The following is a 19,002-nucleotide window of genomic DNA, read 5'->3' as shown; positions in this document are numbered from 1 at the left end:
GCCCGGCCCCGGTAGGGAGCGGGGCCCCGCCGGCCGCGGGGCTGCAGCAAAGCCCGGCCAGTGGCGGCGGCGGGGCCGGCAGAGCCGCGTCCCTCCCGCGCTGCACCGGCCCGCGCCCTGCACCGCCGCCATCGAGCTGCGCCCCAACCAGGGGCCCGGCCCGGCCGGGGAGAGAGAGTGGGCGCCGCTGTCCTGCTTCTACGGTAAATGCACATTTTTCTACCGAGAGCTCTGAAACGGGAGTAATGTGCTGCGATTTTTCTTTTTTTCCTTTTTGAGGGAGACTTTTTTTTTTGCCTTTTAGGAAGCCTTGTCTGTCCCACAGCTCAGACTTAATGATCATGTGGCTTTGTTGTGTTTATGCGACTGGCATGCTGATGAATGAACTGATCAATGTCTCTTAGTGATTTACCCATGGAAAAAATCTATATTATATCTGTACTTTTAAAGATCTTGGAAGTGTTTGATCATTTTAATTATCCTATTCTTTATTGAAAGGTAATAAAGCATTAATTTTGTCATTCTTTTCTTCACAATGTATAAATTTTTGAACACTAAACATGGTCAGGAGGTGCTATTTTGTGCTGGGTTTTCTGTTGGCTCCATGAGCCCATTCTACTGCAGTGACTCCTGAAAGCCTTCAACCTTTGCATGCACACACTACTTTAACTTTTTTTTTTTTTTTTTTTTTTTTTACTTTTAAATTTACTATGAATGTATATTTCAGGTATTTTTACTTTATTCTGGAAGGATCACCAAATAATTGCTGTCCCATACAGTTGCTATATACTATCTTTCTTGGCAGGGGTTATCCTCTGGTTAATTATACCTGTGCAGTGCTCAGTTTTGGGAGATTTTTTCTGCCCAGGTATTTCTCAATTTCTTTGATCTTCCCCATCTTTTCCCTCTTTCCAATGGATGCCTACACTATGCAATGCTTCTTGAATGTGAAAAGGTTTTGCGTGGTAATTTTGCACATTTTTGCATTTGAGCCATCACTGCTGTGTTAGTTTTTTTTTATCCTTTTTCATCACCTTTTCTCAAAAGTTCTCTTTCTCTCTCTGTAGACCTTTTGTATGTGTTTTTTTTAATACAGGTTTTGCTTGGCCACCACCCTGATATGTATTTTCATGTGTAGATAGCTGGCCAGTGTTTACATCAGTTTATACCTATTAATATCAAGTTATGTGTTCTACAGGTATAAGAAATACATATTTATCTTTGCATATCAAGATTGATGATGTTCTTAGGACAGATGAAACTATTCCAGTTGTCATGGTCTAAGCCCAGCCAGCAACCAAAAGCCACGCAGGCAGTTGCTCACTCCTCCACCAATGGGACTGGGGAGAGAATCAAAAGGGTAAAAGCAAGAAAACTCCTGGTTTGAGATGAAGACAGTTTAATAGGGAGAGCAAAAGCTGCACTCACACACAAGAAAACCAAACCAAAACAAAGAATTAATTCAGCACTTCCCATGGACAGGCAGGTGTTCAGCCATCTCTGGGAGAACGAGGCCCAATCACTGTAATGCTTACTGGGGAAGATAAATGCCATCACTTCAAACGCTTTGCCCTTCCTCCTTCCTCCCCACAGCCTTATTTATATACTGAGCATCAAGTGCTCAGCTCTGGAACATCCCTTTGGTCAGCTGGGATTACCTGTCGTGGCTCTGTCTTCTTACAATCTCCCCGGCATCCCCAACTTCTTTCCCTGTTGTGGCAGCACGAAAAGCAGAAAAGGCTTTGGCTCTGTGTGAGCCCTGCTCAGCAACAACAGAAACATCACCTCATTATCAACCTGGTGCTCAGCACAAATTATAAACATAGCCCCTACACACATGCATACACTGTGAGGAAAATGCACTCCAACCCAGACAAAACCAACACATTTAGAATCACTGTCTGAACATTATTTATCATTACAGTTACTCAAGTAAATTAAACCCAAATATTTATATGCAGTCTTTCCCCTGCTGTCCACATTTATGGGCTATAACATAGATAGTACACAACAGAGAACTCAGTAAAACTATAGAACACATTCTTCCCTGCCTATTACTGCTCTTTGTATTTGATATCACATAGCTTTGCCTTGGCAGTGGTGAGTGTGGCATTCTTTTTTTATCAAAAAGTTGCAATGTCCTTTAGAATCCATTTTTTGATGATTTTTGGTTCACTAGATCTCTTTGTGTGGCACTTATTGTACAGTTAATATTTTTTCCATTAAACTTAGCCTTTGCTTACTTTTAAGTCATATTTTATTGATCTTCTCTATATTAGACCTCCCTAAATAATAAAGTTTTTATCATTATCCAGGGTCCATTACTATTTAAGTATTCTTAAGACAGACTTCTATGAAGAACTACAACAGGTGTCAGTGTAATTTGCTCCTAAGCAATATCTTAACCTCAAAGAATAAATACCACAGACTATATAGAATAAATTTTTATTATGGCAAAATTTACATAGAATCCTTGTAGATATGACAGCAGCATACAAATACATAGAATAGGATTAATGCATTACAGTGTGCTTGGGTTGAGGAAATATTCTATATTCAAGGTTGTCCATGTAATGCTTACACAAATTATCTTTTCCACACCATATAGCTTAATTTTCTTGGTTTTAATTTAGAATATTTTATTTGTGTGTTACTTTTCTAAACTTCTTACCAGCATCTGTGGGTATAAAGTAGCAGTGTGTATATTATTGAAGTATTAGAACACTTCTGAAGATAGACAAACCAAAAGGAAGAGCAAACAACCTGTTTACAGGAACTCAAACGTTTCAATGTTATGGAAAAGAAAAAAAGAGTTCTAAGCAATCTGAATTCTGAAATAACACTTCTTGTATATGACATCTTTTATTTAATGGCCAGTCAGTCTCATGTTTAATGTCCAGTGTTTATCCTTCACTCCTGGTGGTTCATCTACATGGATTATTTTTTTACTCAGAACCAACAGGTGAGTATATGGACTACAAATTTTTATCTGTCCATCCGTCCATCTTTTCCTGTTAATCAAGACAATAGGAGAAAAGCATGGGCAAAACCTTTTCCAGATGGGCAGCATTAGTTGGAAGAGCCTGAGCTACATCCCGTGATGTGGGCAGGCAGTCAGGGCACGCTGGAGTGCAGGAACAGGTTGGGGATGGCAGGAATGAGTGAGACAATGACTCCACTTCTTTGCTCACTCCAGGAGTGTCAGCAATTTAGCACTTCTCTTCCCCTCTGCATCTGCTTTCAATCTCTCAACCTGACGTTTCTCCCAACACTCCTGTCCATCCCAAAAGACAACCATACCCTTGAGGAGGCTGTTGAACTAATGTGATTTTCAAATTTGTTTTCTCTTTATTGATCTGCTTTTCTCTTCAGGAAAGCTGTTAGCTGAGTGGAAGGAGTTGCTGATGTCTCAGTGGACCTGCCAGCACATGTAGTTTCACATCCTTAGGAGAATTAATAAAAACTTAGAAAGTCTCTGTGGTATGTTTTTTAAATCAGCTAAAAGTGTCCTGATGGAAATACTGAAAATTGGAGATACAGATTTGGTTCATCTCCTAAAGCAAAAGCTCATGATAGTGCTACTTTATTTAGATGAAGTGTTTGTGAGGGAAAGGAATAATCTTTTTTTGCATCATCTTCCTAGGGAGATGAGCATCCCAGAGCACTAGCATATGAAATGTAGAAGCCCTGCTAAAAACAGAGATGGATTTTTGCCGAGAGTGATGAGCAACATGACTAGTTCTGTAATAACTTGTCTAATTACACTAGAAGAAAAAGAAAATATTTTTGAGAGTTAATTTTGCACAAGCAAAATTAAGGCTTTGTGCAGCCTACTGACATGGAGACTCCAAGCTGTCAATCCCTGCAAAGCCCGTGTCAGCATGGCCAGTGGTTATCCCCACGTAATAAAGGAGAATCACCCCTTTTACACCATAGTGTCTGCCTAAATTACTGCCAGACTCTCTGATGTTTGGTCAGTTTTGTCCTAATTTTCATTCTCATTCACTTGGACTAATCTGAGGAACCTGGGTCAGGGATTGAGTGTCCCAGTGGTGTTGTCTGTCTGCCCCAGGGCACAGCAGGATTTCTTCCTGGCTGTGCCTCAGTCTCCAGGCTAACACAGTTACCTGCAGTGTGTGCTCAGGCCAGAGCCAATATACTGAGAGTTGCACTCCTCCAGCTGGAAGCAGGACACCAGATGGATCATGGTAGCTCCTGTCCAGTCACAGTGGAGTCCATCTCTTGACAGAGCATTCAAAATTATGCTAAAATAAAATATATATGTAGTTTTTACCTATGGTGCTTACATATTACAAGGTAATAACATTTTTCACTCTTCTTCATTTTTCTATGTAAGTATAGTAACTAAATTTTGATCTTATTAACACTATCATTGTTAATAGAAGCATTGCTATCCATGCCTCTGTTCTGTATGAACTTCTTGTGCCTACAATGTCCTTTGGCAACTAGCAGTCTACAAACACACAAACTAATGGGAATTTCACTGCCTATAGACATGGACTTGGACTTCTGGATCGTAATAATTTGGGTGATCAAATGGCAAATCCAACTATCCTTTTGGTGAGGAACAAAATAAATCTTTGGTTTCCTGATATGCAACAGGGAACTTGCCATGACCTGTATAGCATTAATATCTTGGGCTCTCTAGGTGTTTTGGGTGTCATTAAATAATAATAGACGTCAGAATTTTAATTTATTACTTTTTTCAACCATAGTTTTCAATTTCACTGCCTGTCCTTCTCTTGTGCCGGATTCCTAACTGGCTCTTCAGAATGGTCTCACCATTTTCCATCTTTACTGCACCATCCAGTTTGATCCTAATAAAAAAATCTTCCTACATTTGAAGACTACAGATAAATAAAACAAATGTGTTCAGTGCTCAGAAACACTACAGTGAAAGTTACTTGAATGTCTAGAATCACCAGAAAAGGAAGAGAGAATAAAACAGGATTTTGTATCTTTGTACCATTGTAGCATTGCGTGAAATAGTTCCAGCACAGTGTGCACATTTCTGGCCTCTAAATGAATAAACTATTGCAAGAGGTAAAGAAATTTCTGAGAAAAGTGATAAAGCTGATTTAATGCTTAAAATGTCTTTTCTACTAACACCTTCAGAACAATGACCACTACTGACTGAAGATGTTCTTGCTTATCTTTACTACCGAGGAGGTCAGTGGTTAAATCTATCAAACTTTGTAGTCCAATATAATAATAAAATCAGTTACAACCAAAAGTTTACTGATATAGGAAATACTATCTAAATTCCATAGGCAGTTTTTTTTTAAAAATAAATAGATCCTTACTCTAAAAGCTTTTTTCAAATCAGAGAGAAGACAGAAAGATGATGTGTGGAAAGAAGAAATTGGTGCCACCTCTCTCCTCACAGAAACCAAATCTAAGCTACATAGCTGCTTGCACAAGCCCTAACACTGGTGGTAAATAGTTCATAAACTGATCCATTTAATTACATGCATATCCTGAGGATCAAGTTTGGTTTTTCCATAACATTAAAAAAAAAAAAAACAAAAAAAAAAACCCATCACAAAATAAAATAAATCCCCTCCTCAAAAAATACCAGTCCCAAACAAAAAGCTGATGCCACTCTTCCTGCCCCCCCCAAACCTGGCCAAAACACAAAACCAAAACAACAAACAAAAAACCTACCCTTAAAAAACCTCCAAGTGCTTAACTACTTCTGTTCTTTTTATTTTTTTTTTTACCCTGGGCTTCCAATTTCTAGCATCCTGGTTTGTGCTGGTATTCTCATGATTCTCTCAGAACCTACTTGTGAGGCCATAGAGGAATCCCATGACAGGAGAAACCTGTAGCTTCTACAGGAAGAGGCCTTCTATTCTATCTGAAAAGAGAAAAGAAATATCAATTGTACACAGAGTGCAGAGAGGCCTGAAACAATCAATTTCTCAGAGATGTGATACAGAGATGCCACCTGGAGAGGAAAAAAGGTTTGTCTGCATTGGCCTCCTTACTATGGCAGGGTTGTTTCTTTACCTGCATCGAGTCTTCTAGGATGGAATGGACAAGGGGAGGGGAAGGATGCAATGTTCAGGGGCTCCTGATACAAGTATTTTATCGTGTAGGATGGCCCATTGCTCTCTCAGCTTTGAGGCCTGAAGAACCAAAGTAATATTTTCTAACAGAGCAAGCTGGAGCACCCCAACTGCTCCTTGGGCTTTTTGGTTTTGCGGTGGGTTTTTTAGGGTTATAAATAAACGGCAATCAAAAACCCACAAAGCAGCAGTTGGTAAAAGGAACACTTGAGGCATTCAAAACACAAGCTGGTTTCACCAGCAGCCAGAGCGGGATGCTGTCACTCATCTTGGCGCGGTCCAGCGCATTCATCGCCACTGACTGCGGGCTAAGGAAGGGAAAACGACTGGGGGCTGGTGGGAGGACGGGAAGCAGCGGCAGGGAAGGCGACCACAGGGAGATGGAAGGGAAGGGATAGGGGAGGGAGAGGGAGGAGGAGCAGGGAGGGAGGGAAGCTGCTTCCCGGACAGGATTGGTTGGAAATTGCTGCAGCCCAGGCGGGTGGCGCCTGCGGCCCCGCTCCCCGCCGGGCTGCCGAGCCGAGCCGAGCCGCGATTCGGGCTGGGGGGAGCGCCCCAGACCGATGGAGCCCCCCCTGCACCCACACGGCAATGGCAGGGACCTCACAGGAGGCCAAGACACGCGAGGGTTTAGCCGCGGTGCACGGCAATGCGCTTTCCCCTGGTTATCAGACGCACACAGCGTTGTTCGTGACCCGCACGCTGACGCCGTTTGCGGCTGCGGTGCTGCAGCTGCAGAAGCTGCAATCGGCTTCCAGCCGCACACAGACCTCCCGAGCGCCAGCATCAATGCCTTCAAAACTGTGTGCACGGAGAGCAGTCCATTTCTTACATGTTTACCGAAGTCCAAACTGATCTTGTACTATGTATTTTAGAGAAATAAACAGTAAATTATTCTTTAAGTACTTTTGGTGCCTAAGCAGGTCTGGGTTCAAGTGTTTAAGAAAAGTAAATGACTCATGGTTGTTATTCAAATTGTTCAGATAGAATAACACCAGATTTGTAAGATGCTCCAACTGTATTTTATTTTGGTACACTGTGTAAGACTGCAGAAAGATACTAAGGAAACTAAAAATTTGAGTGAAGGAATTTGAAAGTAATTTAATAAAAGAACTATAAAAGCTTAACCTTTGCATAGACTATGTGATGCAAATGTTCATTTAAGTTTTACAAGGAAGAGCCTGGAGCACTGTGGGAATAGCATTGGTATCAGGTAATTAATTAATTCCATTCACGTTTGGTCTGGGTAAACACTCTAGCTTGCCTACATTATTGATAAAATGTCTAGCCTAAAGTAAATTCTCATAAAAAAAAAAAGTTAAATGGCATCTTCCTCTAAGACTTTGGAAGACTGCTTACTACCAAGGGATTTGGAAGTGTATTCCTATCCTGTCCTCAATATCAGTCAAGGTCACTAGACAAAAATCAAACACAGACAGTCTTTTTATAAAACAAACAAAAAACTAAAAATAAAACCAGCAAAAACCAAACCAAAACAACACGAATAAGATTTTTGGAAGGAAATTATTAATCAAGGACTTTTTCTGTAAATATTCTTTTTAATGTCACTTTTTTTAAACTTTACTCTCAGCATCCTTTTGAATATTTCTGCAACTGAGCATAGTTTCATTGGGATTTTGATTTTTAAATATTGTCTTGCACATTATCTCTCCCTGCTTTATGGAAAAACAAAAAGCCATTGGGTAACTACAGGTTAAGTAACATTTACTTAGGAGCAAGGAATCAGAGAGATTACACTACATATGTTACAGTTAGTACTTTACAGCATAAGGATATATTTTGTGTGGACTTAAAATTCAAAAGTAAATCAGGGTCATATGATATTAAATGTTCATTTCATGACCAAAAGCATTTGTGATGCAGTGTTCTTAAATCTAAAGCCTTCCTCCTTTTTGAGAATTTAGATTGGCTGGATAGATGAAACTATATTTAGGAAGGAAAATTCCACATTTGCAATGAAATAAAATATTGTGCTTTCAAAAAACCACCACTTTTAATACCCATTTGTTCCATACTCAAAGAGGTAATATAATACATTTCTCTCTTTTATTTCCATATAAAAAAACTCATTTAACTGTGATATGCAGACACAAAATATGTTAATTTATAACAAGCAGTTACACGAGGTAGAACATATTGTCTTTCTACATTAATTGTGCATGACTGGTCAGGAGAAACACAGATATGCAATAATTGTACGAAAACATTCCAGGCATAATTTAGCTGACGAAAAAGAGGATTTAGTATACAGAACTCACCAAATCTCCTGTACTTACAAAAATATACTCAAACCCATCATGATAATCCTGTCAGTGGCATAGAGAATGCAATGATATTTTAAAATCTGTATATAAGGAAACTCAGGTCATTACATGACCTGTCTCAAGGAGGAAACATAGCTAGAAAATCGTGAACTTAATTGCAATATTGAGTTTAACGAGTTTCTAGCGAGAAACATTACAGAAAAACAAACCAAACACTTCAGACTAGATTACAATCTACCCATATCTTATTAGAAAACTCCTAAAATACGTGTTTTTCAAATGATTTTTAAAACATCATCGGCGGGGGAGGAGGGGCAGAATAAGGAAAAAAACCCCAACAAGACCAAAACAAGGAATTTCCAAGAGAAGCAGAACATAAATACTGAAGTGCCTGAGAAGGAAATATGAACATTACTCTTGAAAAGAAACGCTCCCTCCTCATACCGTGTTTTCAAGGGTAAAAATGAAACCCGGGAGGTCTCTGTTTCAGGATTTTCAAATGGCCCAATCAGAAACTTGTACAAATCAACTCCATTCTCCAGGCCCACATAATCTCTTCCTGCTTTACTAAATATACACCAGTGCAAGGTCATTTTGCCAAATATAGCAAAATTGAGATTATGAAACAAACAAACAAAAAAAAAATCCTGAGACAGATAAACCTAATCCAAGCCTCAAATTTCAGAATGGTTACTAATAAAGTCCTGCAGTGACTGCTATTTCAAAGTCCAGCTCTGAATGGTAGATGATTAATATCTAATGCAATTTCTTCCAGCAGAACAGAGATGATTTAAAAAAAGCAGAGGGAAAAAAAAAAACCCAAAACAAAAGTCCTCTGCTGTTATTGGGAAATGAAAGGGAAAGCCAAAATAATAAACCTGGAAAAAACCCACCAAAAAAACCAAAACAAAACGCCAAAAAAAAAACAAAAACAAAAAAAAAAAAAAAGCAAAGGAAAACAACTCAACCTGAAATTGTTTAAGAATTATATACCGCTTAGAAACAGAGCCGCGATTCTTATCTTGTCTCCAAGCAAGATTTCAGCCGGGCACTCCCACGTTATCTCCCTCTGCTTGAAAAACATTTTCCATTAACACAACGCCCCAGTGACTCACCCCTCCGGCTCCCGAGGCAGAACACCGAAAAAAAAAAAAAAAAGAAAAAAAAAAAAAAAGAAAAAAGAAAAAAAAAGGGGGGGGGGGGGAATCACCAAAATCCAAAAAAGCAGAGTTTTCTTCGCCTCAGTTCCCAAGGGACGATTTAAAGAACAAAGAAAACACCTCCCCAGCCCTTGGACAGCCTCATTGGGAGGCTCCCAGCGCTGCATTCCTGCCTTCCCTTGGGGCGGCTTTCCGAATGAAACATTACTGAACGAAAAACAAACTAAAGCGTCATTTATCTACAGCTATTCTGACAAAGGAGAGGACGCGGTGTTCTTTACAGTGGGAACCAAAAAATCCCCCCAAAAAAAACCCCAAAAATTAACCTGTTCGGAGGAAAGAGGAGCGAGGAGCCGCCGCCGTCTCCCAGCAGCGCGGCCGCCTCGGGGCAGCAATGGCGGAGAAGCTCCTCCCTGCAATTCCCGATCCCTGGCGTATTACCGGGATTTATGAGCCCCTGACACCCCAAGAAGAGGCAGGCAGAGGCTGGCGGCTTCAAAGACCACAACTTTCACATCGCCAAGGCCGTGCCCTCCTTCTCGGGGTGCAAGGGGCTCCCGCAGTCAAGCAGGCCCTGGCAGTCGTAGCAACCAAGGGCCCCAAAAAAGACAACTAAGGCTACCAAATCAAAAAAAGTGGTACTGAAGAGCTCAGCGAAGCCAAAGACAGCAGTATCCAGGAAATCATGATTTATAAGTAAAGGAAACTTTTGCAGAAAAACGCCAAGAGCACTTTTAAGTACCACTTATGCTGCCAGAATGAAGGAGAAAGAATTAAAGCATCAGTTCAAGCCCAGACTAGTACATCATGACTCCCTTCCTGTGTTTGTGACTTTCATTAGGGCTTCTACACGAACTGACACTCCAGCCAATTCTGCAGCTGTCCTCACCATCTCCCCTCACTTAATTCAGAACACCTGATGCTACCTTTTGGAACCCCTCCTGGACTGCGCCCCAGGGAAGTACTTACAGTTATCCTCCTATTGCCTAAAAGCTCGAAGTAGCAAACAAGAAAAAAAGAGAACTACAGAAAGCAGAAAAGCGCACACACTTCGCAGAAGGTACTCGAATGCCTCCTCCAGCCCCAGCGCAGGGACAGGCGCGGCTCGCAGGCAGGGGAGGGGCCGCAGCCCCCGCGGTTTGAAAGCCGCGCGTTCCGGCCGGATTGGCCGGCGGCGGCCCCGAGCCCGCCCCGTCCTTCCTCCCCTGGGGCAGCGGCGCCTCACCCCGCGGAATCCGCCGGGAGGGAGGCAGCAAGCACAGACTTGCAGAATCCACATGGCTTCTTAAACTACACAGAGGTGACTGATTTAATCAGTCGCAGCCGCTACCTTTTATTGATTTTTTTTTAAAAGGGAAACCAACGCCTGCTTACATAAGTACTTTTACTTCTAGGATAAAGAGGGGAGCAAGCTACAGATCAGCAAGGCAAAGCTAAAGATACACAACATTTTAGATGCCACCCCGAAAAATTTCAAGTTTCCCGGTGTATTAATATAACATGTATTCCTAGAGTCAAGCGTTCCTGCTCTTTCTAGGAAGATGTGGGTGGCTCTGAAAAGAGCCTTTGGGTTGTTTGCCAGATGAGATTTACTTGGCTTTAGCCTTGTGGCTGTCGGTCTTCTTGGGCAGCAGCACGGCCTGGATGTTGGGCAGCACGCCGCCCTGCGCGATCGTCACCTTGCCCAGCAGCTTGTTGAGCTCCTCGTCGTTGCGGATGGCGAGCTGCAGGTGGCGGGGGATGATGCGCGTCTTCTTGTTGTCGCGGGCCGCGTTGCCCGCCAGCTCCAGGATCTCGGCCGTCAGGTACTCCAGCACGGCCGCCAGGTACACGGGCGCGCCGGCGCCCACGCGCTCCGCGTAGTTGCCCTTGCGCAGCAGCCGGTGCACGCGGCCCACGGGGAACTGCAGCCCGGCCCGCGACGAGCGCGACTTGGCCTTGGCGCGCGCCTTGCCGCCCTGCTTCCCGCGCCCGGACATGGCTCAAATCTCAGGAAAATAGAGCCGAGTACGCGAAAAAGCTGCGCAAAAGCAGAAAAAGACGCTAGGAAAACGAGTAAATGCACTGTGAGCTTAAACGCTGCCTTTTTATACCTTCCTTCGGAGGTTCACTTGGACTTCTAATTGGTGGAGAGAGGGATTGTGAATTTGTCCAATAGGAATGCAGATGGGAGAGTCGACCAATGGAAGATGCACTGGATTTTACGTCACGGACTCTAGCGGTCCAATGGACAAAGAGAGCGTTGAGTCATCTCATTTGCATACCGCCCCTATAAATAAGGGGAGCTCTGCTTTTGTATCTACGTCGTTCCTGCGGTAGCCAGGTGTAGACAAACTCGTAAAATGCCGGAACCAGCGAAATCCGCTCCTGCTCCCAAGAAGGGCTCCAAGAAAGCTGTCACCAAGACTCAAAAGAAAGGGGATAAGAAACGCAGAAAGACTAGAAAAGAGAGCTACTCCATCTACGTGTACAAGGTGCTGAAGCAGGTGCACCCCGACACGGGCATCTCGTCCAAGGCCATGGGCATCATGAACTCCTTCGTCAACGACATCTTCGAGCGCATCGCGGGCGAGGCGTCGCGCCTGGCGCACTACAACAAGCGCTCCACCATCACCTCGCGGGAGATCCAGACGGCCGTGCGCCTGCTGCTGCCCGGCGAGCTGGCCAAGCACGCCGTGTCCGAGGGCACCAAGGCTGTCACCAAGTACACCAGCTCCAAGTAAGGAGTTTCGGATCGTCACTTTTAACCCAAAGGCTCTTTTAAGAGCCACCCATATATTCAGTAAAAGAGTCGATCACTATTTTATTTCGGTGAGTGGTGCTTATACCTGGAAATGTTTTAGTCCCTGGGTTAGAACGTGCTGTTGAAACATTAGAGAGAAAGAGTATCCCGAATCTAGTCTGTCCTGTTCTTGTCAGTCCTGCAGGTCTATAAAAGCCTGTTAAGTACCTGAAGTGTTTTAAAGCTATTAAAGATTTATTTATTCGTTTCAGAGAATTTATTAGGTCTAGTCATTCACAATGACAATTTGTTTTCCCTTTTAAATATTAGATGTCATTCTAGAGTGACTTGGCCAAAATCCAAAGTGGCTTGTTTACCCGGGAAAGTAGGGATCAGTCTGTAATAGAAAGACGATATTTAATGAAAACTACAGCGCTAGACGCTAGATGCACTATGGTATAGAGAACAACATAATTTTATTACTCCTAGAGATTTCATAGAGTAATAGTGTACTTCATTAATGTCTCCGACGGATTGGAACCGCGGCAGAATTAAGAAATCCTTAAGTGACAACACAATAGGAAATTACAAGTAAATATAAATATAAGAGACTCAATTGAAATAAATAATAAAAAAAAAGGCCAAATAAAAAATAGCAAATACGAGCGCTTTAACGAACCTCAGGTAGCTTAGGATGCGGAGAAAAGGCTGTATTTGGGTAAAAGCCTTTCACAAGGGAATAAAATCCTGGCTGTCCCTGGCAGAGGCCGCGAAAAAAACACTGCAGATATAGTGAAAACTCCGCGTCTGCCGGCGGGCTGCAGCTATGAGAGCGCTGCGGGCCATGGCCAGTCCCGCTCGGCAGAGCGGCGCTGAGGGATAAGAGAAAAGGAAGCGCGGCTGCTCCGGTGGAGAGGAGAGGGGGAGGGCGGGGGCGGCTCCCGCCCGCTCCCTTCCCCCGATCGGCTCCGCCGCGCGGGAGTTTCAAACGATGCTCCTTGTCCAATGGCAGCCTGCGTCCCTTCGCGCTGGCCAATCACAGCGCTCTCCTGGCGATAAATAGCGGTCCCTGCGGCCCCCTTCCCGCTCAGTGTCCTCGGTTGGGCAGCGCGGGGTGTTCTGCGGCGATGGCGCGCACGAAGCAGACGGCGCGGAAGTCGACGGGCGGCAAGGCGCCCCGCAAGCAGCTGGCCACCAAGGCTGCCCGCAAGAGCGCGCCGGCCACGGGCGGCGTCAAGAAGCCGCACCGCTACCGGCCCGGCACGGTGGCGCTGCGCGAGATCCGGCGCTACCAGAAGTCCACGGAGCTGCTGATCCGCAAGCTGCCCTTCCAGCGCCTGGTGCGCGAGATCGCGCAGGACTTCAAGACCGACCTGCGCTTCCAGAGCTCGGCCGTCATGGCGCTGCAGGAGGCCAGCGAGGCCTACCTGGTGGGGCTCTTCGAGGACACCAACCTGTGCGCCATCCACGCCAAGCGCGTCACCATCATGCCCAAGGACATCCAGCTGGCCCGCCGCATCCGCGGCGAGCGCGCGTAAGCTTTTGGCAGAAAGAAATTTCAGACCACCGAAAACCCAAAGGCTCTTTTAAGAGCCACCACAACGTCACTAAGGAGCTGTAAATTCCTAGTTATGCCTAAGGAATGTGTTTTGGGTGGTTTATAGCCAAGAAGATCTTGCACGTAAAGTAAGTACAAAACAATGAATGAATCATGTTTCGAAGGAATTAAATCCTGAGTTTTGCCAAACTCGTACAGTTAATTTTTAAAAGTGATTTTGCTAAAGTTTTCGTTTAGGGCTATAAACTGCTTTCTACATGTTTTTTTCACAGGTCATTTTTTGGTACGTGGGAAACAGTCTTTAAGTGTTCTGAAAGAGTAGATACCCGTTTAAAAATGAGTAGGTTTTATCTTTTGGCATATGTTTTAAAACAATTTGTTCGACGTGTTCGAATTTGTAAAGGAAGAAACTTATAGAATCCTGCTCTCACGATTGGAGAAATTAACTGCATTCTAAATGCCTCCTGTGTATTGTAGATGTGCTGCCTTTATGTCCCTCATTTAACCTCATCGTTTTTCAGTTTATTGCTTTATTATACCAGCAGCAATATTGTATCTTTCACTCCCCCCCCCCCTTTTTTATTTTATTTTATTTTATTTTTATTTTTGTGAGGGCCTGTGGGTCTCACTTTCTGTCTGAAAGCGCAAAATCTCCTTTCCCGCCTTCCCTGGAAGGGCTTTCCATCAGTATTTTCCTGGTCGTGAGCGACGTCCCGCGGGCATGTTCAGCCCATTTCAAGCCCTGCTAGTTTTTCCCGGGTTAAATGCATTTCTAAAAGTGGTGGAGTAGTGGGTGAAATATAAGGTGGAGGCAAGGATGTTTTCTGACTCCTTTTCCTAAACCTTGTGCTCCTTGCTGGTGTCTTGTCTAGGACAACAGGTGTGACATATTTAATGGATAGAGATTTTAGGTTGCATTAATCTTCTCTGTTGTTATTGAGGCTCCCAAAAAGATGTGTTGAAGTTACCACAGACGAAGTGTTTTCCAAGAAGTGTTTGTGCTTGAAAACTTAATCTATAATCATTTCTAAATGGAGGCTCTTCTCTATTCGTCGTGTTCAGTGATTTTTATGAACCTACCTAGAAAACTGATTTCTCCCTGACTGTAAATTCAGTCAGATACCCCCCCCCGCCCTCAGTAAATAGATCTGCAGTTGCCTGAAAAATGTACATTTCTAAAATTCTTTCCGACTTTACGGCACCTTTGTATATATTTATACTACAGGTAGTTTTACGTAATTTGAGGAGCCTGCTGTTCCATTGAATTATTGGAAATATTGTCCCTTTGGTTTCCTACCAATGAGTACCCGTGGTTTTAGAACAGCCTTCATTTAAGCAGGAAATCAGGAGCCACTGAGAAATGCTTAGAGGAAATATATCTCCTTGAAAGCCTAAGATTGTAAGGCTCAGCTTAGTCTTAACTGCTGATAAACTTCATTTTAAGAGTATTTCTTTCTGTGTCAGAAACTTGGACTCTGCAGCAAAATCTGACCAATCAAGTGCCTCGACACCATTTTCTTTCCCCTGTTTTTCTCACTTTCAGCCATTTTCTGTTTCTGAACCTCGGAGGGTTAAAAGGGAGGGGGGGAGGCATCGGGAATAGTGCTTTGGGAATTAAGAAGTCTCTGCTTTAGTTAATTTATGCCCCCAGATTTGTTCATTGACATACGACTTGTGTTTTTCCAAACAGATTTTTTTTTTTCTTGTTATAGATTACCACCGGGACTGTAGAAACGAGTTTTAGTGAAAGCTAACTAATTTCATTTTTCTGAGATGGCTAAAGATATGTTTACCTGGACCTGTTTGTATATGCTTATAAGAAAAAAAATAAATCAAGTAAAATAGCTTTTTCTAACAGTTTATTTAGAATAATTTGTTATTTTTGTTGATATCTTATATAAGCCATTGGGCAGAGTAATTACATTTCAGCAAACAGTAACATCAGAATTATGGGGTGTTTTGGCTGGTTTTTTTTTTATGTTCAAGAAGCAAATTATATTTGAGCAGTGAAACAGGAAAACAGGTTTTATTTGTCTCAATCTCTTGTCACTTTTCATCTAGTCTTTTGAAAACCTCAAACTGTTGAACTAAATTAAGTATTATTTGAATTCATTCAGAGAGAGTTGCATACTCGAATAGTAAAAAAATACTTAATTCATCAGCTGAGAAAGAAAAATGTGCAATGATTTTTTTTTTTTTCAGGGCTCATATGAACTCTAAATTATAATGCCTAAGTCTGAAGTAGTTTTGGTGTGTAATACACATCAAATGGGTGGCATGTAGACACAGGTGACATAGTACAAGATTCCCTATGTCCAAGTGAGAATAAAAGTGGAGGTTCCTCTGGTGCCAGCAATGTTCAGCTGCATTTCTTTGCTTTTTGCAGGCGAGTCTGAGATAAAAGAATGCTGCTAAAGGAAAGCTGGATGTGAGCAAGACCTCTGTGTTGAGCAGCTGAGGATTGGCTTGAGAGTTGCTGTTGGCAATCAAGGTGTTTTGCAGGTGATTTTAGATGCTCCACAAGATATTTGGCTAGGACTGTTCCTGGCCCTTTAGCCATCCTCCATGAATGAACTGGCTCAAATCAAAATCATAGCCTGGAAGAATGTTCTTTTCATCCCAAAGGGTAAAATAGAGCATAGCTACTGATGTTCTGCTGAAATCCTTCATTTCATCCAAATACATAAAAGGTCTGATGACAGCATCTTTCTAGAACAAAAATATTTGAATCAGTCCTACTTGATAGCTATTAGTTTCTGAAAAAATCGTAACAGTTTTATATCCATATAAAAGCAAGTTTCTCATCTGAGTTAACTATTGTAGTGTATTTGTCTTTTATTAGTTCTCAGGTTACAGCCTGAGTTGGGTGGATCTGTAGAGTGACCACTACACCAAAAATTAGCCTTCAGTCCCCACAGGCCACTGAGCACTCAACTCCCAAGCTCATCAGTTGCTTCTGATCAGTTGTTTGTGTTGTTTGTTTAGTTGGTTTTTGTGTTTTTGTGTTTTGGGGTATTTGTTTTGTTTTTTGTTTTTTTTTTTTTTAATCTGACATTACCTCAATTCTTGGAGCTGTTTCCTTGGTCCTTCCTTATATTTTTCATTGTATTTTGGGTACATTAACAGCATTAGCTTTTAACAAAAGCTTTTCTTTTGGTCAGCTCTTGTGGCCTAATGCTCCAACCACTCCAACCACTAATGCTAAACTACTTAATACATCATGAGAATATGCAGAATACAGTTAATAAAAATTTATGAGAAAATTTATGTTTGTTGCTGAAATTGAATGTTTATTTTCTTTACTTGTGCCAGTTTTGATCTTCCCATCAGTTGTCCCAGGCAGACTCATCTGACAGGCTGCTGTTTTGGTCTTAGGAAAAAGAAACATGTTTGGAAAAAATTGAGATCACTACATGGATATGGCATAGTCCACCTCCAGAAGAAATGTATTTAAGAGTCTAAGAGTGATGAATATGCAGACACCAAAGAAAAATGGAGGGGTTTCCAACATCTTTTGCTCCGATGCTCCTTTGGTATTCCCTGTGTAGGCCAATATAACACAGAAATATTTCCAGAACAACAGTGTCCCCTCATCTCTGCATCCAATGCTTGAAAACTGTAACAGAGTTTGCAGCATTTCCAGGCCAGTCCTGGCTGGTTTTTGTGGTTGTTTAGGCAGATGCATGCAGAGTTTGAGTTCACCTTAGAGCAGCAGCATCAGTGCAGCCTACACAGATATAAAATGAAAAGTGAGTTCAATGCTGATTACGTGCTGTGAGGACTGAATTACAATTGTTGTGTGTGTGTGTATGCATGTGTACATGCAGTCATTATACATTTTCAAAGATCTGTAACTGGGATCTTTTTAAATGGGAAGAATTCTTAAGAAAGTTGTTAACCTCCTTATAAAATTCATTTAGTTTAATGGCCCTGAAATGCATGGCTGCAAGACTAAATTATAGAGGTATTTTATAATACACAGTATTTTGCAAGAACCTATATATGTTGTATTTTAAGAACATTTTCAAGTAATAAAACTTTTTGTCCTCATGAGTTTAGGGGGTGGGGTTGGTTTTTTTTTGGTTTTTTTTTTTTTTAAACACATTCTTTGTAATGCTTAAGGGTTACTTTTTATCCTCAATGTAACTAAAAGTACAATATGAAGTTCCAACAAATTTGCCCAACTGTCCCAGGATAAATTCAGAACTCAACTACACAGGAGAGACACCCTCACCCCTGTCCTCAGAAATGTAAAGCAGAGCTCCCAGAGCCTCCCCGAGATCCTCTATGAGCCTCTGCCAGAATTCTACTCCTCTTTCTCTTGGATATCTTTTCACAGCTGTTTCATTTTTCCATAAATGCTAATGTTTTTTAATTGTGGAAATGAGTTTAATCTCAAATTAGTTTAATATTATCTGTGTCAAGAAGGAAAAATGTTTACTGGATTTATGCAATACTGGTTTATGCAATTCTGCCTTAATCCGGTAAACTTTTAGTGGTACTGGAACATTGATCTGTATTTTAGTGTTGACTTCAAAAATATGTGTAGCATTTCTATTTTAAATGACACATGTTTAGCAAGGAAATAACCAAAACATTAACACGAGAAACTGGAAATAATCTTTCATTTACATTACAGTGCAGTACAAAAACAGGTTTCTTACTTCCCTAGTAGGCAGCATTCCCAGAAAATGTCATTGCAAGCAGTGGCTTCTTAAGGTCTCTTCTTTTAGAATTCACTATGCTCTCAGCTTTCCTAGAAATGCTCAAAAATACACTAGATGGGTGAAGGTATGACAGACAAGATGTACATGTTAGCACATGTGTGCACTTGTGTTTCCAGGGGAACAAACACAGCCCAGTAAAACAAACATAGGGCACAGAACTCTTCATGCTTTAATTCTCACTAAGGAAATTCGGCATTACACTAAAAAAAGGGAAAAAGGAAAAATCCTCCAGTCAGGACATGGCTTGAGTGCTTCCTTCCCCTCTTATTTTAAACAAAAATAACAGAAAGAAGTTGTACGTCGCAGAAGACAAGGTTGGCAGAGATTATATAAATTCTGCCGAGGAAAGTGTCTATGCAGGTAAATGCTAATAACTGAAAAATTAATAAGGAAGACTTGAAGCGTCCAAAGCAAAAGCAGATGCCGGGATGAGCGGGCAGAGAGCAGCGGAGAGGCGGGGC

The 19,002-nt window shown here is 42.1% G+C and overlaps 3 protein-coding genes across 17 annotated transcripts; 2 read left to right on the top strand and 1 right to left on the bottom strand.

The window, feature by feature from the left end:
* Positions 1-670: 670 nt before the first annotated feature.
* On the bottom strand, positions 671-11,624 carry LOC116184611 (histone H2A-IV). Of its 15 annotated transcripts, none has more exons than XR_013340030.2 (5): positions 9,861-11,127; positions 5,807-5,878; positions 4,128-4,265; positions 1,659-1,710; positions 671-1,534 (listed from the first exon to the last, which is right to left on the bottom strand). XR_013340030.2 is itself a non-coding variant. In XM_085568565.1 (5 exons), the coding sequence occupies exon 1, from the start codon at positions 11,511-11,513 to the stop codon at positions 11,124-11,126; it is 390 nt and encodes a 129-aa protein (XP_085424691.1). In that variant the 5' UTR covers positions 11,514-11,624; the 3' UTR covers positions 2,430-3,443; positions 4,128-4,265; positions 5,807-5,878; positions 9,368-9,443; positions 9,861-11,123. The 15 variants fall into 15 exon arrangements, 13 of the variants coding, with proteins under 13 accessions (XP_085424691.1, XP_085424690.1, XP_085424687.1 ...); XM_085568565.1 differs by lacking the exons at positions 671-1,534; positions 1,659-1,710 and adding exons at positions 2,430-3,443; positions 9,368-9,443 and having other exon boundaries at positions 9,861-11,624; XR_014951837.1 differs by having other exon boundaries at positions 1,659-4,265.
* A 187-nt stretch (positions 11,625-11,811) lies between these two features.
* Positions 11,812-12,335, top strand: LOC110483169 (histone H2B 8). The gene has a single exon (XM_021552854.4). The coding sequence runs from the start codon at positions 11,877-11,879 to the stop codon at positions 12,255-12,257; it is 381 nt and encodes a 126-aa protein (XP_021408529.1). The 5' UTR covers positions 11,812-11,876; the 3' UTR covers positions 12,258-12,335.
* A 922-nt stretch (positions 12,336-13,257) lies between these two features.
* Positions 13,258-17,081, top strand: LOC110483064 (histone H3). The gene is made up of 2 exons (XM_077783587.2): positions 13,258-13,942; positions 16,201-17,081. The coding sequence occupies exon 1, from the start codon at positions 13,384-13,386 to the stop codon at positions 13,792-13,794; it is 411 nt and encodes a 136-aa protein (XP_077639713.1). The 5' UTR covers positions 13,258-13,383; the 3' UTR covers positions 13,795-13,942; positions 16,201-17,081.
* Positions 17,082-19,002: the final 1,921 nt, after the last annotated feature.

The sequence above is a fragment of the Lonchura striata genome, chromosome 1A (genome assembly GCF_050655825.1).
Source record: "Lonchura striata isolate lonStrDom1 chromosome 1A, ASM5065582v1, whole genome shotgun sequence".
NCBI lineage: Eukaryota > Metazoa > Chordata > Aves > Passeriformes > Estrildidae > Lonchura > Lonchura striata.
Note: the sequence above shows the minus strand (reverse complement) of the source record. Positions and strands in the feature narration are given on the sequence as shown.